Source organism: Megalobrama amblycephala, linkage group LG21 (assembly GCF_018812025.1).
Source record: "Megalobrama amblycephala isolate DHTTF-2021 linkage group LG21, ASM1881202v1, whole genome shotgun sequence".
NCBI lineage: Eukaryota > Metazoa > Chordata > Actinopteri > Cypriniformes > Xenocyprididae > Megalobrama > Megalobrama amblycephala.
This window is the reverse complement of record NC_063064.1, coordinates 2,759,018-2,786,086: the sequence shown is the minus strand read 5'-3', so window position 1 is coordinate 2,786,086 and position 27,069 is coordinate 2,759,018. Positions and strand designations below refer to the sequence as shown.

Here is a 27,069-nt window from a genome sequence, read left to right as displayed (position 1 = left end):
AGACTTGATTATCACAAAATCTGATTCATAGAGTGAATGAGCCAGTCCAATGTCTTTCATATAAAAATATTTTTAAAAAATTGGCTCACAAGAGACAACAGAGATTGTGAATCAGTATAACAATGGACAAAATACTGTTAGAGTACTTAATGTGACATTCCTGTCCTGTCAAAAATAATAATTACATAGAATTCACTGCTATATTCTGTTATGTCTGAGCACATTAAGTGTGAAAATTATGATTTTTCCTCTAGCAAAGTATTGAAAAACAAGGCTATTATGAAATGACATCAAATGCAAAATGCGTGATTAATTGTTGAAGCCATTTTGGGTTTTTTTATACGATGTGGTAAGGGTACGTTTACGCGACAACGATATGGTTAAAATGGAGAAGTTTTCCACATACAGATGACACCACTGTCAAAATGATCCCCATTCATACGCATCCATGAAAATGACAAAAAAACCCCAAAACAAAAACAATACAAAACAACAACAACAAAAAAAAACGATGTATTCTGCCGGCAGGCCATTAGATGGCGATGAAACACTATAGACTGAACATGTAATTTGCATGTGCATGACGTCATCATTTTCACAGATTTGCATTTTTGTTGTTTACACTGAGACCTTTTTCAAAACTTGCACTTTGAAACCAGTTTTCAAAAGTTTGCGTTTTCAGGCCACCAAAACGCTCATCGTGTAAATGAACGTCCAAAACGCATAAAAAGTTATCCGTTATTAGTTGAAAATGGTGTCGTGTAAGCGACCCCTAAGATTCCATCTTGTAACAGCAAATTTGAAAAGGAAAAAAAAAGAAAAAAAAAAAGATTTTAAATTTTTACTAGTTGCAAACATATGTTTAATATCCATATGTGCAATACAAATTTTTAAAACCAAACATACTAAAAAAATTGTTTTGGTTAATTGGAATTTTGATTCCCAACTCTAGTACTGTAAACAGGAACCAATCATTAAGAATTTAACTCTCGCTCTGAGATCTCCCCCTCAGGCTCCACTATCTAAATAGATAAATCTATAGATCATTTTGCCCCAAATTCTGCTGATACGCTCTAGGTCCCCTCCCTCATACCATGGAAACACATCTGTTTATCTGTTTTAAGTGGGTGGAAGCAGAGCCATCTGACATTACCTCAAATACAGGGTGGAGACATGTAACATGAAAGAGTCGTTTGGATGTTAAATTTTCTTCAACTGATTTTAGGCTCTAAATGTTGCCTCAGACTTGGTGGTAAAATAGAAGTATTGAACTGACGACAGAGTAATGCAAAGATAAACATCCAACATAAACAACCTAACCAACAGAATACAAATTTGCCTCCTCATTTGAATTCAGGAATGTTGATGAATTTCCCAAGAAATACCTAACAATCACATTAAAATTAACAAAATAAAGGTGTGAAATGGTTTTGTGGGTCAGTTTTACATCTCAAAAGGGTTTCAGAGGTGAGTGAGAGAATGAATGCTGAATTGGACACCTTGGATTGACATTGAGAAGGTCTGACATTGTATTTCGATGACACGTGAGCTGTTGGCCTCGAAACAACGCAGCAACATTTCACACCTGCCAATCACCTCAAGAGGCAGGCAAAACGACAACGGAGGAGGATGGGCCGGAAATGAGCGAGGCCCAAAAGGGGGGAAGGTAACAATGAAAGCACATTAGAACAGTATCGATCTCACAGAGACGCCTGTTCTCAGATGCCTCAATCTTACTTCATTTGAGTGAAGGGGTTGCATTGAGGGCAAAGGAAACTGAGGTTTCTGTATTACTGTGAGAAACTAGAGGGTCACAATGTCCCTAGCTAAACCATGCCTCACCAGAAACACCTGCAGGGAATGAGAAATTGATTTCAGAAACCTGAAACTCTGAATTCTGGCTAAATTATTCAAATCTTTTATTAATTTAACCGATACTGAAATCTGTGAATGCTGAAAGTCTTGAGTATGTTTTGAATACACTCAATAGATAGTATAAAAAAACCCTGAGATTAAAAATAATGATCAATTGCTAGCTAAATTAAAGTGTTTAATACACCACAATAAAGCATTTGATTGAACTCAAGAGTAATGATTCAATCATTATCAAGCTGTTATAACGAACACATTAAAAATGTAACATGAAATAGAAACTTAATCAGATCTTTGGTTTTAACTAAAGCAATATTTCTGCCAAACATTTGAATGCCTGAAAGATCTTAATAATAGGAGAATCAACATTTATCAGCCATTACCTAAATTTAATTGTTTTTAAATACACCATATTGAAGCTTTTTATTGAACCCATGAGTTACTATAAAAAGGAATTCTCATGTCTTAAGTCACAGAAACAGAAAAAAGTTGCATAAACAATGAACTTACACAGATGAAACAATTAACTGAAATTTGAGATGCCTGCTCAGACAGAAATAAATAGAGCAAGGGAGGAAACTATCTGTTCAGAATCAGGTTACATTTGGTATTGTAACAGCTCCAGTCATTTATTGCACCCTGAATCCTGTTCACTTCCTGTTTCGCAGTTCATGTGGCCTGTTCATCTCCATTAATTAAAAAGTGTTCAAACATTTGACTTCTGATCCCAGATTTGTCCAACTAACCTCTTTTTCTGTCACATTCACCAACCATATGTACACAAACATCTGTGAGTAAAACCTGCGTGGGCGAAAAGTTTCACATAGAAAGCATGATTCATAAATAAATGTGCACATTTTCATAAATTTAGAATCAACCTCAAACCACATGTACTGAAGAAAAAACCCAATTCATTGTGGAATTAGAAAAAAAAAAAAAAGTTCATCAAAGGTAAGAAATCTCCTTAAAGTCCTAAGAGACACTTCAGATTGAAGGACAAGAAGTGTGAGAGAGAAGTGTGATGCAATGGAAAAAGTGCTAGGCTAAGCTTTTCGGCCATCTTTGTTTACATTCCAATGTCTAGAACCCTCAGTCTGACATCAGCTCAGAAGCAGCAGCAATGTCTGGACAATATCCAGCTACGAACTACTCCCCATAACAGCAATTCCTGTCTACAAGGGCTCGTTTTCCTGCTAGGACATGAGTAAGTGGTTTGTGCAATTAAAGCTGTTCGAATAGTAGAATACCTATGGGAGATGTCTGTCTGAAAGCAAATATGAACACATGATGTCATGTCTACATTAATCACGATTTATTCCCCGTTTAGATACTTTCATGACTTCTTTTTTCCGAGACAGGAATAATAATCAAACGGCTGACTGATAATAGGTCAGTGGTGAAAGCAAATCTGTGAATTAAGCAAATGAGGCACTGATATGTTTTCATCAGGAACTGTGAGGAACTTAATTTGTTTAAACAAAGAGTGGAAACGCATAGAACTGTTTAAACTACAAAAAAAGTGATTCCAAATGTAATTAATGCAAGCATACTGCAATTCAACTATAAAAACAAAACGACGATACCGAACATAATTAGCAAGAGTTTACGGCAATTCAACAACTGGTCAAGTGATAACAGCAGAATGTTAATAAAGAACATAATTAGCAAGAGATTATGAAAATTTGACAGTCGCTCAAGTGATAACATTGAAAATTCAAACTGTAATTAGTTTGACAGATACAAACAAAGCGAGGACACCAAAACCAATTAGCAAGCGTGTAAGTGTGCGACACTTTCTTCAAGAGTATTAACAGAGTAAAAAAGGTTTCTCACAGCGTTAAAACCGGCCTAATAAAACATGCGCCAGAGATAAAGGGTTTTGACCGAAATTGTAAACTTCACCTAACATTAAAAACTTTTGTGTCATCCTGGTATGGCCAATTCAGCAATGGGTATAAACAATCTGGTCCCATTGGTTTGAAAATTTATAGAAGCTTCTTCTCCCAACATTGGGGCTGAGTTTATTCAATGTATATAGATCCCACTCTGTTTGCCATTTTCTAAAATTATATATAAAGATTCCAAGCTCCACACAGCTTTGTGTCTTTAATGGTCACCCCCTTCAATTTGCAGAGAGCAAATCAATGTTTAATGTTAAAACCACTAAATGGCAACTGACTACAGAGGGTGTGATGAATTTTTAAAGAGCTCTTTTCTTTACTGTCCATCTGGGCTCCATTTGCCCTGCTGTTCACATATGCAGCGGACTTCAAAGTATACTTCTCCTTTTCTCAGGAAGTTTGTGTGAGAGGAAGAAGCGTAATATTTTATAGAGCTACAAAATGAGAAATAATTAACCTTCATATGTGTCATGGTAGCCTCTCATTAAAGAATAGCCATGCATCCAGTTGGTTTATGACAAGGTGAACTAAAAGTAAATTCTCAAATACAAGTTACGTTGGAAAGCCAGTCACTCTAAAACTACAAAAAGAAAAAAACAAAAACAGAAACAAAATATTTGGAATGTTTGTAACCAAGCAGATCTCCCTCTTTGACTATCATAGTAGAAAAAAATACTATGGTAGTCAATGGGGGCGAGATCTACTTGGTTACAAACATTCTTCCAAATATCTTCTTTTGTGTTCAGCAGAATAAAGAAATTAATACAGGTTTGGAACAACTTGAGGGTGAATAAATGTTCATTTTTGGGTGAACTATCCCTTTAATGCAGCTATTTTACTAAAGTAACAGATGTTATGCATGAAACATCACATTTTTATGGAAGCTTGTTTCTGCCACTAAATAAAAAAATTAAAAAGGTAATTGTGACTTTCTCTCACAATTCTTCCTTTTTTCTTGCATTTCTGACTTTATAACTCACAATTCTGAGAAAAAAAGTCAGAACTGTGAGATAAAAAGTTGCAATCTTCAAAAGCTTCCATACATTGAAATTTAAATACATTTAGAATTAAAATTGACACAAGTGGCTGTCACGAAATAAGTGACACTCCCTTTGAAATCCGATCAACTGTAGAGTGTAGGGGTGTAACAGTATACCGTGTCACAATATATCACAATACAAAAATGCAACAATATGTATTGTGGATAGTTCACTCAAAATCAAAATTACTGTGTGAGAAAAAAATTCAAGTTTACAGATTTTCAGTGACAATACTACATTAAACTACAAACCCAATTCCAAAAAAGTTGGGACACTGTACAAATTGTGAATAAAAAAGGAATGCAATAATTTACAAATCTCATAAACTTATATTTTATTCACAATAGAATATAGATAACATATCAAATGTTGAAAGTGAGACATTGTGAAATGTCATGCCAAATATTGGCTCATTTTGGATTTCATGAGAGCTACACATTCCAAAAAAGTTGGGACAGGTAGCAATAAGAGGCCGGAAAAGTTAAATGTAAATATAAGGAACAGCTGGAGGACCAATTTGCAACTTATTAGGTCAATAGGCAACATGATTGGGTATAAAAAGAGCCTCTCAGAGTGGCAGTGTCTCTCAGAAGTCAAGATGGGCAGAGGATCACCAATTCCCCCAATGCTGCGGCAAAAAATAGTGGAGCAATATCAGAAAGGAGTTTCTCAGAGAAAAATTGCAAAGAGTTTGAAGTTATCATCATCTACAGTGCATAATATCATCCAAAGATTCAGAGAATCTGGAACAATCTCTGTGTGTAAGGGTCAAGGCCGGAAAACCATAACTGGATGCCCGTGATCTTCCTGCCCTTAGACGGCACTGCATCACATACAGGAATGATACTGTAATGGAAATCACAACATGGGCTCAGGAATACTTCTAGAAAACATTGTCGGTGAACACAATCCAACCGTGCCATTCGCCGTTGCCGGCTAAAACTCTATAGGTCAAAAAAGCAGCCATATCTAAACATGATCCAGAAGCGCAGGCATTTTCTCTGGGCCGAGGCTCATTTAAAATGGACTGTGGCAAAGTGGAAAACTGTTCTGTGGTGAAGACGAATCAAAATTTGAAGTTCTTTTTGGGAAACTTGGGACTGCCATGTTCATCCGGACTAAAGAGGACAAGGACAACCCAAGTTATTATCAGCGCTCAGTTCAGAAGCCTGCATCTCTGATGGTATGGGGTTGCATGAGTGCGTGTGGCATGGGCAGCTTACACATCTGGAAAGGCACCATCAATGCTGAAAGGTATATCCAAGTTCTAGAACAACATATGCTCCCATCCAGACGTCGTCTCTTTCAGGGAAGACCTTGCATTTTCCAACATAATGCCAGACCACATACTGCATCAATTACAACATCATGGCTGCATAGAAGAAGGATCCGGGTACTAAAATGGCCAGCCTGCAGTTAGGGCTGGGGGATATATCGCATGTGATTGTCACGCGCATTTTGTCAGTAAAGCCGGTTCCCTGATTACCGCTAAATCGCCATCACCTGCTTTCAAATGGAGCGGCATTTAATAGACAGAGCCGTAGTTCACTGACAAGCCACGCAATATCGCATTCATTATCGAAGGCGATTCATCTGCGATATGAATGCGATATTGCGTGGCTTGTCAGTGAACTACGGCTCTGTCTATTAAATGCCGCTCCATTTGAAAGCAGGTGATGGCGATTTAGCGGTAATCAGGGAACCGGCTTTACTGACAAAATGCGTGTGACAATCACATGCGATATATCCCCCAGCCCTACCTGCAGTTCAGATCTTTCACCCATAGAAAACATTTGGCGCATCATAAAGAGGAAGATGTGACAAAGAAGACCTAAGACAGTTGAGCAACTAGAAGCCTGTATTAGACAAGAATTGGACAACATTCCTATTCCTAAACTTGAGCAACTTGTCTCCTCAGTCCCCAGACGTTATAAAAAGAAGAGGGGATGCCACACAGTGGTAAACATGGCCTTGTCCCAACTTTTTTGAGATGTGTTGATGCCATGAAATTTAAAATCAACTTATTTTTCCCTTAAAATGATACATTTTCTCAGTTTAAACATTTGATATGTCATCTATGTTGTATTCTGAATAAAATATTGAAATTTGAAACTTCCACATCATTGCATTCTGTTTTTATTCACAATTTGTACAGTGTCCCTAACTTTTTTGGTATCGAGTTTGTACTATATTATATATATATATAAAAATGTTGAATATAATGTATAATAATGTATATTTTAAGTAATATTTTAAAGGGTTAGTTCACCCAAAAATTGAAAGTAATATCATTTATTGCTCACCCTCATGTTCGTTCCACACCCGTAAGACCTTTGTTCATCTTCAGAACACAAATTAAGATATTTTTGATGAAATCCAAAACGTATTTAAATCAGTTCATGTGAGTACAGTGGTTCAACCCTAATATTATAAAGCGACGAGAATACTTTTTGTGCACCAAAAAAAACAAAAGAACGACTTTTCAACAAAATCTAGTGATGGCCGATTTCAAAACACTGCTTTACGAATCATTTGATTTGAATCAGTGATTCGGATCACGTATCACACTGCTGAAATCACATGACTTTGGCGCTTTGAACATCTGATTCTAATCAAATTATTTGTAAAGCTTGTGTTTTGAAATCGCCCATCACAAGATAGTTGAAAAGTCATTATTTTGTTTTTTTGGTGCACACAAAGTATTCTTGTGAACTGTTTTAAACATGTTTTGGATCTTGAGAAGTTCGGTGACATTGCTGGCAATGCAGGCCTCACTGAGTCATTGGATTTCATCAGAAATATCTTAATTTGTGTTCCGAAGATGAACGAAGGTGCGAAATGACATGAAGGTGAGTAATAAATGACATTATTTTCATTTTTGGGTCAACTAACCCTTTAAATACATCTAGTCCGTGACAGAGAGCAAGCATATTAATCTAAAATAAGTCTGTATTTTCAGCTTCAGAATCATGAATATTTTTATTCTGGTGTCACCATTGTCCTGTGCATTGGGTTACCAGCACCAAGTCCAAGCCTATTAATTTCCAGCCCCAATGTAATAGCAAATGTAGCATTTTATTCAACAGTACATTTTTTGTTAACCTTTTACCCTATGTCTTGGAGCATCGCAATAATATCGTATTGTGAGTTCAGTATCGTGATATGTATTGAATCGTGACCTGAGGGTATCGTTACACCCCTATTGGTTAGGGTTGCCAAGTACTGTTGCCACATTAATATACAGTCAAAGCAAAAATTATTCAGACATTTTATATATATTTTTACTAGTGGGTGCAGAACACTATAGTTCATTTATGTTAGGATAGCAAAATAAAGTAAACTGTGACATATTATACCCAAAATTTCTTCATACAGTTGGATTACCAGTAAAATTGATAAACATTTAGAACCAAAAATTATTCAGACACTTTGACCTGACCATGTTTTGCTTAAGTGTTATCTGACATAATTAAGATTATTTTTTTCTGACACGGTTTAACTCTGAGATCATATTAAGATTATTTTTTTCTGACACAGTTTAACTCTGAGATCATATTAAGATTATTTTTTTCTGACACGGTTTAACTCTGAGATCATATTAAGATTATTTTTTTCTGACAGTTTAACTCTGAGATCATATTTTATTACCATTTTAACTATAGTGAATAAACTGTACTAATGAATGAAATGTTCAAGGTGTCTGTAGAACTCACGGACACAGGCATTCAAATGAATAATGGCTTCAGGCATGTCGACCAATCAGAATTTAGCTTCAGAATGGTTTGTTTTATAAACAAATATACAGTGAATTGCAAATGTAGTTCAAGTAATACAAAGAGCTACATCCTAAAAAGGCTAAAAACAACATTAAGTAAATGTTTGGCACTGAGCTCAGTTATCAGGAAGAGGAAGTTGCATAAAACCACCTAAACTGTTGATATATATACTGTATATATACACACCCCTATATGATTTCTGCTCACAGGATGATTTAGCTAAAAAGAAAAGTCTCTTGGAGGTTAGATGAAACAGTGAACACCTGGCAGCACCGAGAGGAAAATTTGCATAGGGACACAAATCAGCCTCAACAAACATTTAAGATCCAGTATGTAACTATTTGCTGCATCCAATTTACAAGAGGGTGAATTTAAACTTACAATATAGGAAAAAAGGGCAAAATCACAACAATTCCAAAGAATTTAAACCACAATCTTGGCCGGTAGCAAACAACAGCAATAAAGCCATCCTCAGTGTGTAAATGATTACGACATGTTATTTTTGATACCAGCAAATAAATCTGTTTCTTTATTCAAGTCACTTAATGGCAGGCACAGATAGTTATACTAGAGACATTGGCAGCATGCCTTAAAACATGATTAATTAATATCTGTATCAAACATAATCAGAAACACAGAGGCTTTGCATTTATTCTGGCCTTGTCCCAGCTGGTTCAGAAAAAGGGACCAGCTGACAGCCTTTCACATGCTCTGTGTAATGCCAGAGAACAGGTTGACTTGTAGTTCGATGCGAGTTTTTACTTGAGTAATGGGTTTTATTTGTTAAAATGTGCCAGAGTTCAGTTTGGAAAGGTTCCAGCTGTGACAGCCGATAAAGACTTTAGCGTTTTTTTTTTTTTTCTCTGACAGGGTCCAGATTATCACTTTCCCTCAGGCACATTCCTCGCTGCCCCCACCCACCTGCCCAAAATAAACCACAGGCCTTAACCCTTTCCTCACATACGGTAGCACATGCTTGCTCTCTCTCAAATACTAGAGTTTCCAAACAACAGGCAAGTATGTATAAAACCATTCGCGTGTTGTTGTAACTGGGTGTATCATCCAGTTTCAGCATTCTCATATTCAGAACAGGGGTGGGGGTGTAAAGTATACATTTTACAACCATTCAAGTGCCACCCAATCATTGTGTAACATCTCAACGTACAGAGAGTCCTGCTCGTCTCGATTACGCAACTGCCCACAATATTCACGTTTTCTGGCAACGACTTGATATGAAGATCAAGCTTCGAACTGAATGCTAAAGCCCCGATAGCATTTCTGCCGCCCGCCAAACAACAGTTGTAAACACCTGCAAATGCTTCACTCAGCACATCACATGGCCAGCATACACAAATCACATGACCTTGTTCTCAAGCAGGGTACAAAATGTACAAATCAAACATGATCATCAAAAACACACAAAAAAATCCCCTGCACTGCTCCTTAACTGGAAATCTGTTTATAAATGTCCTTAAGAAAGATACAGACGGTCACAGCACTTTTAGAGCAAATTATGAGTGTATAAAACAGTCATTATGGGAAAGCAGCATTACGACGATATGGAACATATTCACAATAGAGCTACTGCATGGCGCCTTTCAGTTCCATAAATCAGCCATAAAACCATGAACATATATGGCAGCTGTTTAATGGACAGTCACCAGAAAGAAAATAATAATAAATAATAATCAAATTAATCTTTCTGACAAATGCAAATGAAAGCTTATTTTTATTTATTTTTAGGTGTTTTTTGTTTTTTTTACTTTATTAGATAGTAGAAGAGAGTGGTCAGGAAGCAAAGCGGCTCAGGATCAGAAAGGATCTGTATTGACTCTAACTTAATTGAGACAGAAAAAAAAATGTTTTAATAAAAAGACAAAATCTAACAGGAGTCATTGTCATGACAGCTGCTCCGAATGAAGGCTCAAATCACACAGCAACAGAACTTTTCTTGTTTGTAGGAACTAATTTAAAGGGAGAGTCCTTCAATGTTCAAAGTTCATTACGACAAACCACAAATATGATGCGTGAGATTCAGCATGATCCAACGTTTGCCTTTATGTTCTGAGATAATCAGTAATTATGTCTTGAACCTACTTCATTTTTACATCACAAGTATTTCACATAAGCCACAGCCTGCACTTACGGGCTAAACCACAGCTAATCTATAGCTATGTGACAGATCATATGTGTGACTTTTGATATATGGTTCAGCTTGAACAAATGAACAAATGCATGTAATAAAATCACTGTGGCTGTGTGAGAGAATGAATTTCAGGATCATAGCTACAGTCTGGTAGAAGAACGATCTTCTAAATAACAAATAGTTTGCAATTAGTTGTGTAAAAATCACACAAACATGATAAAAATGTACATATTTTTGGCCCATGATGGTCAGATTTACTCAAAAGTTCTAGCTGTATATTGCTTGGTTCAGGAGTTCTGCTTTCATAATTCAACAAGATCACAAAATCGCACAATCAGCATAAAACTTTGCAGCTTCAGGCAGAACTTTGAGATAAATTAGTCACGTTATTTCCTCAAGTTCTGCACCAAGTCGTTGCTTGCAAATATTTATTTGATATACTGTTTTGCTTCAACAAACTTCGCTGAAGAAGACAATGTTGTTTAACATATGTTGCCATTCCAGATAAATATTTGCACATTACGGAAGTGAATGCAACGAATACTATTCTTTACAATTATCCTATACAACTGTAACCGTCCAGGTGTGAGAGGAGGAGTGTTTATTTAGTTTGCATTTCCTCTAGACTAACATCATTGTGGCAAGACCTGTTTTAGGTTAGAATTACCCACAGTGCCCACCTGTCTGAACTGCTCTTCATAGGTCCAGTCTGCGTGGTCCTGCCCATGGAGCGGCCCATGGGATGAATGAGCGGAGTGGGTCAACGCTCGCGGTTCTGTTTCAGAACCAGGCCGAGCCTTTAGCAGCTGGGAGTGAGGGTGTAAATGGCGGTGGGGTAAGAGGAGGATGCCTCTGCCTGGGGCGACGGCCTCGCGGCCCGACGGCAGCCCTTCGTCACCTAGATCGTCATCGTAGTCTTCCTCCATCTCACCCTCAAAGTCATCTTCATCCCATTTCTGTTTTCTGCACAGAAACACATTAGACGGTGAGATGTTAAAGAGGCAACACATGAGAGACTGTTATAAATTCAGGCAACTCATTAATTTAATAAAACATTGCTATGGGTTCAATGTTCTCCAAATGCACTATATCACAAGTTCTGTTAAAATGAGAAAATAATTTACAGAGAGCTACACATTAAACATATAGTAGGTGCAAAGCAGAGTTGTACGTTTTCTGAAGATGTTAGGGATGTTTGTCCAGTTTCTTTTTTAGCAGCCTTAAAGGGGGTGGTTAAATGCGATTTCACTTTTTTAACTTTAGTTAGTGTGTAATGTTGCTGCTTGAGCATAAACGACATCTGCAAAGTTACGACACTCAAAGTTCAATGCAAACGGAGGTATTGTCTTTTAAAGTTAAATGACTACAAACACGACCGGTTTAGGACTACAGTGGGTTGGTGACATCATAAACCCTGCAAAACACGCCCCCGGGAACACGCAACAAAGTGGCCATGTCGCGCAGCATGTGGAAGCGGAAGAGTTGTGAACACCGGACGCGTCAAAAGATAATAGAACGCTTTATAATCTGTGATATTTTCTACACTGGATGTGGCGCTGAAGACACAGTTCAATGAGTTCAATGCTGGATTTGCACAAAGGCTTTTACTGAAAGAAGCAGTTCCCACTTTAAAAGCAGAAGCTGCTGTTTATGGGCTTCAAACTGTAAGTACATTTTATTGTTTGTACATGTCTTTTAAACGTATAGTTCTGTTGCTATTTTTGGTTGCATCAAGGACATATACAAAGAGCAAATTCTTTTTGCTTCACTAGCCAGTTATCTAAATTCTACAAACACCAACAAACTTCTATGTTCATAGACAAACAGTTGTTTATTCTATAAATTAAAAGCTACCTTTACAAAAATGCGACTACTCAGTCATGTATTCGGCTACAGTAAAGCTTTAATCAGGATAAAACCGTATATTGAAAGCTAACAAACAGCAGTAACAGCATATCTAAACACTTTGACACAAAATGAAATGAAATACCATTCATAAACGTCCTTTAAAAGACGTGATTGCAGCTTGTCCCTCTTCATCTGGGTCTAATTCGAGCTCAATTTAATACAGCAATATAGACGCTGTTATTTACATTTTCACTGAAGCAACGATTGGTAAGGGGCGTGTCGTTTCTGGACGCTTCAGTGAATCACGATACACTGGGCCAGCTACCAACCTGCTGACCAATCTGAGCACATTGTGTAATTTGGAGTGAGTGGCTTCATAGAAGCAGGAAGTCAAACGAGCCGTTCATGTAGAATAAACGTAAAATATATGAAAAATACAGCGTTTTCAAAAAAAACCCCCGAAGCATTAAGACATGTTAAACTGTGCCCCCAAAACACAATCAAGCCTAGAAAAAAAACACTTAACCACCCCTTTAAGGAAGCAAAAATGATATTTTTGGAATTTCTGACTTTTTTTTTGTCTGAAAAGCTAAAACATATAGTTTGGATTGAATTTGTAAATGTAACATTTTAGATGTGGTTAGAAATCTGACTAAAATCACTTTTTGTCTCAATCTGGATGCTCAGAATTGATTTAAGTATTTTACTTCCCTTGACATGACAAGACTACTGGTCAAAAGTTTGGAATAAATAAGCTTTAGTACATATATATAATATATATATATATATATATATATATATATATATATATTTTTTTAAGTCTCTTATGCTTACAAAGGCTGCATTTAAAAATACAGCAAAAAATATAGTTTGATTAAAAATACAGTAAAATTGTGAAATATTGTTGCAATTTAAAAAATGACTATTTTGTATTGTAATACATTTTCATATGTAAGTTATTCCTGTAATGATAAAGCTAAATTTTCAGCATCATAACTCTTACAGTCTTCTGTGTCACATGATCCTTCACAAATCATTCTAATAGGCTGATTTAATGCACAATTATTATTGGAACACATTTATTAATAATGGTTCATTTTTGGTATCAGCACTGAAAAAAGTTTTTGCTGCTTAGTATTTGTGTATTTTTTTTTTTTTTTTTTTTTTCAGTATTCAATGGTAAATAGAAAAAAAGAAAAGAAAAAAAAAAGCATTTATTTGAAATACTTTACTGTCACTTTTGATTAATTTAATGCATCCTTGCTAAATTTAAAGTATTATTTTGTTGTTTTAACCCCAAACTTTTTAACAGTAGTTTATCACAGTTTCCACAAAATATTAAGCAGCACAAGTGTTTTCACAATAAAAATAAGAAATGTTGCTTGAACAGCAAATCAGCATATAAGAATGATTTCTGAAGGATCATGTGACACTGAAGACTGGAGTAATGATGCTGAAAATTCAGCTTCGCCCACACAAGAATAAATTATATTTTATATTATATTAAGACTGAAATAAATATTTATTTTAAATAATTCACAATACTGATGTTTTACTATATTTTGATCAAATAAATGCAGCCTTGGTGAGCACAAAAGACTTATTCCAACAATTTCAAAAAAAAAAAATAAATAAATAAATTATTATAAAATTTTTGATCAGTAGTGTATGTAAACAACCACAAACTTATTTGCATTCATTTGCATGTGAATGCCCACTTACATCTGCTCTTCCTCCTCAGACCCCATCATATCTTTGTATCGCTCCTCCCCTTCCTCTTCATCATCCTCTTCATCATCTTCATCTCCTCCACTGCTACGTTCAGACATGGGGCTGTCGGCCCTCTGAAGTCCAGCTGCTACTGCGCGCATTGCTGCTAGCGCCGCCATCTGTGCCTGCTCTGTGTCAGAGGCAGAGATTGATTTAAGCTCCTCCCCCATTGGGGCGGGGCTGTGTGATTGCCCCGCCTGCTCCATCAGCAGTTTGGCTCTCTGCTGCCTGTGCAGGTTCTCCATCACCGCCTGCAGCTTCATTGCCTGGGAAACAGGACAAGCTGGGATTCTGGCCCCTTCACTTCCCCCCAAAACCGAAAACAAACAGGACTGCTTTTTATAAACTTGATCCAGAAGACTTCAAGAAACAGGAAGTGTTGGTTTTCTACTTGGCAGACACCCGCAGACAGCCAAGGGGAAGATGATCCCCTACAAACAGGGGCCTACCTGGGAGAGAAAATAGCAGAAAAATGATAAAATCATTAAAACAAATATTTGACATATAACAATGTGTATGTCTTTTTTAATATAATCAGTAGAACTGTTTGGACTTTAAAAATCCAAAATGGCAGAAAGCACAATGCAGTATATTCAAAGTCTTCCAAAGCCACACAACAGCTAGTGTTTATACACTTCAAATTTTAATATCCATTCAAGTAGTAAGAAGTAATGACATATGATAAATGCATGTAAATTTCAGACCGTTCCTCGCAGAGTTTAAATATAGTCCAATTTTTCATATGGATTACATTTATACAATGTTTAGTGTCCCTTTTTAATCCTCAGTCCCCATTCACTGGGGATTAAAAAAAGCTTCTGTGTTCCACTGAAGAATAAAAGTAACACTTGAACAATATGTAAATGGGTAAATGATTCCTGCAGCGCAAGAATTAAAACACAGTAAAAGTTAGACAATCTCCTCACTGATCTTCACAAAATGAAGACTATAATTATAACTAATATAATAGAGCAAAAATATAACTAATATTTTAAAACAGTAATTAAGAGCAATATTTATGTCTTCCCTAAAACTTTTATTACATGAAAAACTGCACACTCATTTCAGTGAATATTTTTGAGCGATTACACAAAAATTAATAGTTGTATCAGATCTGAGCATTTGAAGTGATTCATGGAAATCAAATAAACTTACCAAATGTACATCAGAAATACAGTCTTCAGACTTTTACTCACAGGACATGATACAAGAAGGGACTATGAAACACAGCCTATTCACAATTGCCTTTAAGGAAATAATCACACACTCTTTGCATTTCACCATTTGTCAACAATCAATCATGGCCACACCTTACTCTATTCACTGCACATCAAAATCTGTTATATAAAATCATCTTGACACAGTGTCTACATGTCATGTGATGCTTCGTTGATTATACTGGGAGTGTTCTGGTTTTGTCACGTTATAACGCTCTCTGTGTAAAGGAGAGTATGACAACAACTTAGTACCTTGATGCTGGATGTTAAATTTAAAATGTGTCTCAAATTTAGTTTTTAATATACACTGTAAACCCAAATAAGTTGGTAAAACTCAAATATGAGGTAATCAGTTACATTCATTTTACATACAAAACTTCTTCTAAATTATCTTAGCAAAATATTAAACACTACTAAACCTCCCACTTAACATTAGCCTTGCACAAAAACCATTGTATAACACTTAACTTTAGCATTTACTTTCCCTTTTGAGTGTCATGGCAAAGCATGCTGGAAAATAGAAGTTTCAGTTAAATTTAAGTTTCTCTGAATTAAAAGAAACAAGTTCATAAAACTCAACACAATGAGATTATTTACAATCAGATTATTTAAAATGTCTATTTTGTGAACTCAAAAGAAAAAAAGTTCTAAATTATTTCTATAAATGAAATATACATTTAAAATATAAAATAAGTTTACCCTACTCAAACAAATTAATTGGTTTAAGGGGAAACCCTAATCTAATGCTAAAACTTTGTTTCTTAAAACATCTCAAATCAATCTTTTTTTTTTTTTCCTCGTGCATATTACAGGTCAGGCAAGTATTTGAGCATCCGCAAGAACCAATGAGGTTTGATCTCATGTGTGACGCCAACACGTTTGAGCTTCAAGTTATCGCGTGTCACTCAAGCACGTTTGAGCTTCCGCAAGAACAAATGAGGTTTGTTATCGTACATGAAACAAGTATGGTTGAGCTTCCTTTGACTATTGTTTGTATGTGAATAAAAGCCTAAATTAATTTTGTTCATCATATAAAGTGCCTCTGGATTAGATTAACTGCTCAATTTATATAAAAATTCATAAATTTTTTTTTTACTTTGACTTTCAATGGAGGGACAGAAATTTCAGGTTTCATTAAAATATCTTGATTTGTGTTTTGAAGATGAATGAAGGTCTAATGAGTTTAGAATGACTTTAGTAATTGATGAAAATTCAAATATTTAGGTGAACTATTCCTTTAACTTATTTTCATGATTGAGAAAAATGGAATCAGACACAGAACAGAGAACTCTTAAGAAAAATTGAGGAAAGGGGAGAGGATTCAGTAGATAGATAGGATTTTGAATGACTCCGGGAGTTTATGGGTTAACCCACAGAAATGGATGGTGGGTGCTGGCGATTGTGAAGTCTGAGCAAACACAGAGGAGATAAAGGCAGCACTAAGGGTCTAATTCCACACTGATAATGAGCGTCAAGCTGGCCAACATCCAGATTCACCATAGGGGTCTGAAACCCATGCATTTACACCATACATTCAATATAATATCCGTTTCTTAATCCTTGCTGACTAGAATCAGATAAGTCACGATGAAGATGGACAGAGAACAATGATTATTGGTTTTTCTTTTAGGCATGTAACAGAGTAAAAAGTTCTTCAAACAGAAAAGACAAATGAGTTGAAAAGCTTGACACTTTGATATCTCTGATACCTGTACTGCATAACTGCATGGATTAACTCAGTCTGTTCTATACATGCGCTGCATAGTAATGGAAATGAAATGGAGATGTTCTGGTCTGGTGACATTCTTTACTCTAGCATTGAGGATTATTAGAAACATCAGATCAGTTTTGAAGAAGCTACTTTGAAACTGCAACTTGTCAAGCTACAAGCTTCCCAAAATATGAAATAGATTACATTTACATTCTAAACAAAATGTAGTTTTCCTCTGAAATGAATTTCCTTGTCCATTGATGTCACTTAACTAATAACCAAATAACTATTTACCATTTTAACAAACTCACATCCAGTCTGGTTCCATTTTCAAATGCCCACTTTTCACAATACTAATCCATTCCGGGTGGATAAAATCAAGTCTGCTCGCACAATTTTCTCTTCATAACTTTATATCACAGAGAAATGTTACATTACAAACCTCAAATAGGATGCGAAATGAGACGTTGACTGAAATGCTAAGCATTTAATACCACTCTAACCTCTGTATAACACCAAATGTAACCCATCTAGGCTTAATATAAACATGTATCAATTTAGTTTTTAAGAAAAATCCGATATGATACACAGAAACCAACACCATATTTAGTCATTTCACATCACCAGTGTCAACATTTAAACATTCCTCATGTGTACTGAGAACGAGGCACCTGTTAATCACACAAATCAAACTGGTAATCAGAGATAAGTTGTCGCACTGCCATCTCTTTTTTATATCTCTGTCTATAGTTGATCATAAAGAGGGAATTTTTGTCATTTGAGCTTATATATCAGCTGACAATTGCTAATTTTGAAATTATTAAGTTCCAAACAGAATTGTCAAAGGATAATAAACATTTTCTGCCACAAATAAAAACTAGACTGCAGGGTGATCAACATATCTATCTATGCTGTGACAAGTGAACATCTTTACACAATATAAAGCTGGAAACTCAATTCACTGCAACATAAAACAGAAATTGACTGTTGGTTGACTTGACATATGGGAGAGCAAACATTTCAGTTAATCAAGCAAGCGGATGTATAATATATATATATATATATATATATATATATATATATATTTATTTATTAATAAATGAGTATTTAAACCCATATAACCTACTTACCTAAAGCCCAAAACTGTTCTAAATATTTATAAAAACTATGCGGTTACATAAAGGGAAAGATGTAATTAAAGTCTGGGGATTTTTGAGCTTGTGTTGGGTAACGGAAAAACACTTCACATAAAATTACAGTGAGAGATCTGGGCTTGAATCTCAAGCATCGGTTTGATGTCTCTTTAAATGGTATTTTCAATGTCTCAGGGAAGGTGAACCAATTATATAACCTCGTTACCATCTCTTCAGCGGTTCCCATGACGATGGCATGTGTAAGGGCTGTGGGCAAATCTGAGGGCGAAAGCGTGGGCCTCCATATACATGAATTTCCTTCCTCAGAACAGAAGTGCACATAATTGCACATGCTTGGCCCTATATTCTTGAGGATATTGTGCCATTGTGAAGGCTTGACACACAACAGAAAATTGAAATGGAGAACTCTACACAAACAACTTTTTTTCTTTAAATAAAATGATGCAATGTTAGGTACAAAGCACTAGTACTCCTAAAAGGCATATCAGTAAAAAAAAAAAAAAATTATGTATGCGAGTATGAGTGAATATAAAAGCAATGGATTGACATGATAGGATCCAAAAGCAATAAAATGTCATGATGTTTAATGGTGAAGGTGCATATTGTCTAAAACATCTTCAACATTCTTCTCTTCAAGAACAGGATGTAACATAACAAACCTTTAAACGTACAACCTCAAAGATGATGCAAGAAACCCAACTTGTCTATTTCACAGTATAGTAAACACAAAACGTGCAGCAACACAGACAGTGGAAGTCTGGAAGAACACTGCAAAAGACTCATTCATTCTGCTGATGTAGAAAACATAGAGAAGCATTCCTGAGAGCATTACCTCAAGCAAAGCAACACTATAGCACCATTGAACCCATAAGCAGAATGCGCGTGTTTATTCCAGTATCGACGGTCATTCAGGGTTAAACAGCAGCATGGCTCATTATTGCAGTCTCACAAGCCTTCATATTAAAACAGCAAGCTATGTATAGAATGCAAAACTCTTTTTTTTTTTCTGTCAGAATGTTGCCTTAGTCTCCTCGCTTAAATTAGGTTTGTGTGTCAAAAAGGGCAGAATATCTTTTACAACATTTAAAAGAGGATCAAACTTGGAGACTTAGAGTTTAATTTGTAACCTCGTTTTTTTCGCCACTTTGTTCCTATTCAGAAAAAAACCCTACAAGAAACTGCATTGATGTAATTAAAAAGACAGACTTTAATTTGCTGCTGCTTGTGACATGACAAGGAGAACAATACATAAGCCAGCTCTATTGATTAGCCAATGTTTGGCTATATTATTGGCTGTTAACAAAAATGATCTTTCCATCAGTTTCAAAATCTACCAAAAGGAGAGTGCAAACACTTTAAATATTTTTAGGGAATTTTGAGTAAATTGTACATAAAATTGTCGTCATTAAGTACTCCCCTTATTTCATTTTTTGGTGAACTAACCTTTTAAATTTAGTCGTTTTTGTGTCTGTCTCACTTTAATAAGATAATTAATTGATATTTAAAAAAATAAAAAATAAAAAACAACCAAAGAAAAAAAAAAAAAAAGAATAGTAGTTGGCTATTTTTTTTTATTTTTTCTCCAAGACTGCACACAGACAGTTAACATGAAATACTTAGTAAACATGTCCTTAAAGCTGCAGTCCGTAAGTTTTGCCTTTTTGTCGCCATCTCTGTTTGAAACCTGCAGTTGCAGTTATTTGCAGAATTATCTTTACGTGGGTTGTGCATCGGCACGGCTCCTCAGCGGATGAATCTAATGTTTGCTGTCAGTCAAAACATCAGTGTTATTGTACTTCAGAATCACAGATTCTACATTTTGGAAGTATGACCAAAATAAGAATTTTCACCGGAAAATGTCATCTGAACATGATGTCTGCCACTTTTGTTCTGACCAACTGAGAAAAAAAAAAAAAAAAAAAGCAATAAATCGTGCTACCAATGGTGATTAAATCTTACGGTCGCTTAGTTCGGATCACGTCAAACCATGCAAATTATTATTGTTACTTTGTTCTCAAATTGTTAATGTTAACAACAACAGCATTGCGTGACTATGTGTATTTAGTGTGTAGTAGCGTTACCTGTAGGTTTCAATTTCTGTAGCCACTTTGCAGTTTGAAGTCTTTTGCTTTTGACTACGGGTGAATCTCAGTTGTCACTGATGATTGTCATTTGAACCTTTCTGGATTACAATCCGCCATCAGAATGATACATTTAATTATTGAAGTTGCTGTGAGAAACGTCTGATGTAGCATCCTCCAAATGTCATATAACCTTCTAGCTGGGACTCATTCTTTATGTAAACAGACGTGACGTAATGACGCAAAAAGGAATGGCGGCATGCTCAAATTTCCCGCAGAAACCCACCAGTACCATCCAGATTAGGAAACATTATTACAAGTTTACTGTTGTGAATCGGGCTAAAGGAGATAGTTTTTAACACTGGCTGGTTATGTACTTGCCCAAAAATGGATTTTGAATCATTTTTAACCCAAAAAAGTTACAGACAGCAGCTTTAAGTGTGACGCTAAAACTAAATTATGGAAACAGCTTTTATGACCTCAATCAGAAAAGACTATGTAGAATAAATGTACATTCGGCAGACGCATTTATCCAAAGTGACTTGCATTGCATTCAAGGCATACATTTTATCAGTTCTTTTTTTCTCTGGGAATCGAACCCATGACCTTGGCATTGCAAGTGTCATGCTCTACTGTTTGTGCTACAGGAAAGTAAAAAATATAAAAAACCTCAAGGAAATGGTTTGCATTTCTGATAGGTTCAGTAGTTGTTTTCAGATCAAACAGAACAGAAATAAGAAAATATGAATGATTCAATACAGCAATTCATAACCACTAGGGTTATCAAAAGTACCAGTAAAATGTGATTATACCAGCTCCGCAAGCTCGTAAATCTTTTCATTATAATCAACAAAGTATAAACACAATGTAAATAAGATATTCATTATCAGTGGTGGATGAAGTACACACTCAAGAACTTGAGTAAAAGTACAGATACATATCATAAAATATGACTCAAGTGAAAGTATTTAGTGCTCCTTTTCAATTTTACTTGAGTGAAAGTACAAAAGTACTTGATTTTTAATGTACTTAAGTAAAAAAGTACTGATTGATGAATGTTTATTTTGTAATTTTATATAGGCCACTTATATAGCCTAATTTAATTTTATATTATATATTTTATATAATCCTATTGCTCAAAATAATTATGAATGATTATGAATTGTCAAATAGCCAGTACTAGTCAGTATGAATGGAAGATTAGTGGATGCAGATACATAATATGTAATGTGTGTTGACAAACATTATAAAAACATACGAGACAATATCGCGTTCATATCGCAGATGAATCGCCTTCGATAATGAACGCGATATTGCGTGGCTTGTCAGTGAACTACGGCTCTGTCTTTAAATGCCGCTCCATTTGAAAGCAGGTGATGGCGATTTAGCGGCAATCAGGGAACCGGCTTTACTGACGAAATGCGCGTGATAATCGCATGCGATATATCGCCCAGCCCTAGATGTCACCAACCCGTTGTAGTCCAAAACCGGTCGTGTTTGTAGTCATTTAACTTTAAAAGACAGTATCTCCGTTTGCATTGAACTTTCAGCGCTGTAACTTTGCAGATACTGTTTATGCTCAAGCAGCAACATTACACACTAACTAAAGTTGAAAAAGTGAAATCGCATTTAACCACCCCTTTAAAAAGCTATTAAAATAAAACTTTGAAATTTTTACAAAAATGTTGGTATCATGTGACAAAACTAGTTACCACACTGGAATTAATGCATTCCATCAATTTTTATGGATAGTGTGCAGATATAATATGTTTATGGAAAAGTATGAAAAAGAATAGTATGAAAATGAGGCTAGGCTTTTAAGAACAAGAATAAAAAATAATATTATTATAATAATAATAGCCATGACTGAAATCACTGTACAACAAAACTGCTTGGGTCTATAGCTGCATTTTGGTAAATTGTCATCTTTGCATTCCAGAATCTTCATGTGAACATGGTTATTGTTCTTTAACTCTTTATGACCCCCATCATTAACAGAGCTCAGAGAGGGGTAGGTCAGAACTGCAAATATTCCATCAACATTAGCCTGCAAACTTTCTGCCTGTAAAGACCTGATGGAAATAAACTGGCAGAACGAGTCAGTTCTCAGTTTCATGTATGGATCATGTTGTTAGTAGAGGGTATGGGTTTTGCCTTGTATTATAACCTAAAGAATCCAGTCTTTTCAGTTAATGACAGTCGTATAAACACACGTCCCACAAAAGAGTCTGAATGATTACTGTTGTAATCCAGCAAATCAAGTCTGTTGATTTTGTTTGCGTGCAACTATGATGGCAAACTGCCAGCCTTCATACAGCAGAACTGTTTGTTAACCAAATTTGACAATGGCCAAAAATGCTCCAGACCACACATTAGAAGGATGCAGCTTCTGTTACAGAAAGTTTCTCCAAACATCGCTCCCAAGTTGCTTTGCAGAAAGAAAATCGAAGATCAGCTGCCTGGGATTCCCTTATGGCACACTCCCAAACAGTGAAATCATCACTTTTTTGGCATGTGCTCGAGGTTGAACAGCAGTGCACCACAGAAACGTTTTAATATGTGGCTTTTGGCAAAGGCACAGTTTGAACCTGAGCCAAGCCACTCGACTGAGTCCACACAACCTCCTCCCAACACTCAGAACGCTATTCTGAAGCAATGAACTCTGCCTTTTTATAGGCACATCTAATACATTTAAGGCAGCGTGTGTGTCCATGAATGCAGCACACAAAATCCGGTTCCAAAAGGGGGATTTGCAGCACACAAAGTATGTGACGTGTATGACGCCAACTTGTTTTCTTACCTCACCGTTTGATTGTATAGCATTTTTGCTTCAATGGTGCTTTCTGTTTCACTTGTGTAAAGTGTTGCCCAATAGCCCTGTGCTAAAATGGCCACGCCGAGACACGCATATGGATTAATCTAAAAAAGAGTAGTTCCTTCCTTGAGCTGCGACACTAGATATCTGATCCCTCTCAACACTACCTAGTAACACGCGAAGCTGAAACCAGTTTGGCCAGCTCAGAGCAGAGTCTGCCAACCTGAAAACCTGCAAATAAGATGATGGCTGATATGGTTGCTTCATTCTGATCATAACAAGTATGACAGGATGCAGGGCCTCATTCCTGTTCGTACCTCATTTTATCAGTTCAAACCCCACACCCACTTATTTCACATACAAACAACCCCAGGACTTACTAAACATCACATATGCAGGTAAACAACCCCCGCGAGATACGCAGAATGTGTATGCAGTGCACACAATAGTGTCTGATAAAATGTAGTATTTGTTGCACGTCACATAAACGCAACGTTAAAGAAAAGTGTGATAAGGAATTAGAATTAGAACAAAATTTAGAAACGCATCATATAATTCCCATCATCTCATGCGAAATGGCGCCAAACGACTAACAAGTTCCTCTTCTGGTGCTGTCCCTTCTGTTTGTTTTACTGCCATATTTATAAAGTATATCCTTATATGTGTCATGCAAATCAGCCGATAAACAGACTCTTCACGCTATTACAACTGTCTCTAGTGTAACCACAAGATTGGTTACGTTTGCTAGAATCACATCGCCTGGCACAGCAAGAACTGAACCACATTATTAGAAATGCACGAGACATTCATCCACATTGTGAACATCACTCCCTGTGAACAAGTTTGAGACAATACAGTCTGTAGAATCAGCTCATTAGGTCTTCAAACCTGAAGTATATCACCAAACACGTCTTTAAAACTAATCCTCTCTCTCAGGCCATTTAGCAAACCAATGAGATATTTAATAGTGCCTAAAGGCACCAGACACAGTATTAGTTATTCCAAAGGGAATTAATCTATCTATCTATCTATTATAGAAAGGTTGTCCAATTTGTCCAAAGATTGAAATGCAATGCCACAAACATCATACAAACAACTAACTGTAACATGCACTTTCACTTCTGTTGCAGTTTTGACCACCCAAATAATGGCAAAAATCCAACACACGCTTCTCATTTATCTTTCCAGAATCAAATCCTGTGGTTTCATTGGAGTCAGCTAGTGTACTGACATATAAGGAACTCTTGTCTTGTCCAAGATTAATTATAGAAATTGATATAGACGTAAACATTGGTGCATTTATGAATTAAGTTTTATATATCATTATTGACTTCAATATATTACATATTCTCTCTAAACACCTTTATCAAGATTAGCATAAGTGGATAATGAATTAGATTTTTTTTTTTTTTCAGCTGCTGTTGCAAATATAAAAAAAACAGACTGTGCACTAGTGCGTGTAGAGTTTCAGTACAGTGTGTGATGAAGCCATGTGTAGTACACAAGCAATGTGCTTTTCTGTTTATGTGGAACAGAAATCGAATTAAGGCTGAAGAAATCTGCTCTGTGCCAATTTAAAGAGCTTATTAGGAATGGACAGAAAGAAATCAAATCAGTCACATTTCCAACACGACTCTTTAAAAATGTTTGCCTTACTCCTGAGAGTGATCTTTTGGGATCTAGAGCTTTGAGAATTGCTCAGGCACAATTCAGATACAAGCTATATCTCATCCATATAATAAAAAGTGAATACATATAGCCTAAGTAGGTTGGATACGATCCATTATACATTACATATCATAAACAAATAACAATTGGTTCTTTTTAAAAAAAAAAAAAAAGATATCTATTGATAAAGGGTTGATGGGTCTCTAAAAACAGCACCCAACAATGCTATTATACTACTGTGTGTTCTAGTATTTTCTTTTGTCATTTATTGTTATTGCATACTTATTCAACCTTAAAGACATCATTCTGAAGTGAGCAAAGTGTAACATTTTAAATGTAACATTTAGACATAACCTTAAAAAATAAATAAAACACATGTAGAATGCAAACAACTTTAGAATGGAATTAATATTAATAATTATTGTTATTTATATGTATCAACAAATTATTCACAATTAATATTATGCTTTCTAATCACTAGTCTAATTATTAATTATAATGAATTATGAGATTAAATTTTTGGGCACTTAAGAATTAAGAACAAGCCATTAATGTTTGTCTTGCACATAATATTGTTCGGAGAATGAACCCTGTTCTGTTTATAAAACAAAAAAAATATTTAAAATTTAAAATTTCCCGTTCCACATCCACAAGATCACAGATAATCGACTCGAGATAAAAAAAAAGGGGGGGAAAGTCATTAAACCATTACTTACCTCATCAAAACCAGATCCAATAAGTTGGAATAATAAATAAATAAAAATCCTTGGATTTACACTAATTTGCATGTATAAATCTCGTGTCTGGTGGCAGTTACTGTATGTGTTTGTATCGTACGTTTATTCTGATGGCTGTAACATACACTATTATAACCAAATCTACTTTCACTACTACCAAACAAACACATCATCAGAGGAGCTTTAAACAACAAAAGATGGAAAATAAAACTCGTTAAACCTCCTAAAAATTCTGATTATATGCCAGAGAGGTACTGTATTTCCTATATAGTCAACACAGACAGGAAAATGTGTATGTGTGACGAGAGGAAAAAAGACACTTCACTTACCAGTTTAACTTCCGTTTAGTTTTTTTCTTGGGAAGCGGAAGGAACATTCCTGATTTGCCCGTAAAAACAACACGCTCGCGACGCTCTCTTATTCAATATTTAATTACAGTCACGAACATACGAGAACGTATAGAAACCGTATGAACTGTACTCTTTCTAAATCACCTCTCGCTTCCTCATTTGATTTCGATATAGAGGTTAATTTGGCAGTAACATCATATGTGCGTCTAATCTGAGGCGGTGCCCGCGGTCGGGGAGTCAAACCATTGGTTGACAAACAGCAATCAGATGCAAATTCCAAACCTCTGAATCAATGGGGCTGCCTTCCCCCACTCTATAGGAAACATCTACAAATGACTCGATACTAATGAGGGGTGGAAGGTCCCACAATAAATGACCTTTGCGCCAAAGATTTGTGTTTGGGCCCGGTGATATTTTTGTGTTGATGTCCGAAACCAATTCAGAAAAGCCGACCCTTTAGACCCCCGTCCGTCTTCCTCTGTGTGGGGTGAATATATAAGGTATATATAAATATATACATATATGTACGCTATATGGTGCTGTCTATACATTTGGCGACGTTCCCTGCCAGGGGCCCTTCCCTTTTATCACAGGCACCAATAATGTGAAGCTGCTGCTGGAGTTCTCATGCAAACATAACCTACACAGAGCTGTATATCCTCGATGATCACTGATAAACAACTTACCAAATACCAAATATTTATCAACGAATGAAAAGCATATTAAATATTTATGCATTACATATTTATAAATACTCAATATTAAGTGTATTAATCAGCCTAAAACACACAATTCTGATAAAATACAAATGTATATTTTATTTACACTCGCATGTATATTTTAAGACATAATTTAAGATATTGTCTTAAATGATCTGATCAAGTTTGCATTTGTATCAAGTACAGGCCATTTCTGAGAACTGATATATGCACGTCTCAGGTTAAAGTGCAGAAACTTTTGTAGTGTTTCGTTTCCACCTACTG

At 35.8% G+C, this 27,069-nt stretch overlaps 1 protein-coding gene across 2 annotated transcripts in view; it reads right to left on the bottom strand.

Moving 5' to 3' along the window:
* The window catches only part of arid3a (AT rich interactive domain 3A (BRIGHT-like)), a 40,847-nt gene extending 14,431 nt beyond the window's left edge, over positions 1-26,416 (bottom strand). The window contains exons 1-3 of one of the 2 annotated variants that reach the window (XM_048172116.1): positions 26,066-26,416; positions 14,306-14,802; positions 11,416-11,698 (exon numbers count right to left, since the gene is read on the bottom strand). In XM_048172116.1, the coding sequence (XP_048028073.1) occupies positions 11,416-11,698; positions 14,306-14,616 (594 nt within the window). In that variant the 5' untranslated portion in view covers positions 14,617-14,802; positions 26,066-26,416. The other variant, XM_048172117.1, reaches the window with a different exon arrangement.
* Positions 26,417-27,069: the final 653 nt, after the last annotated feature.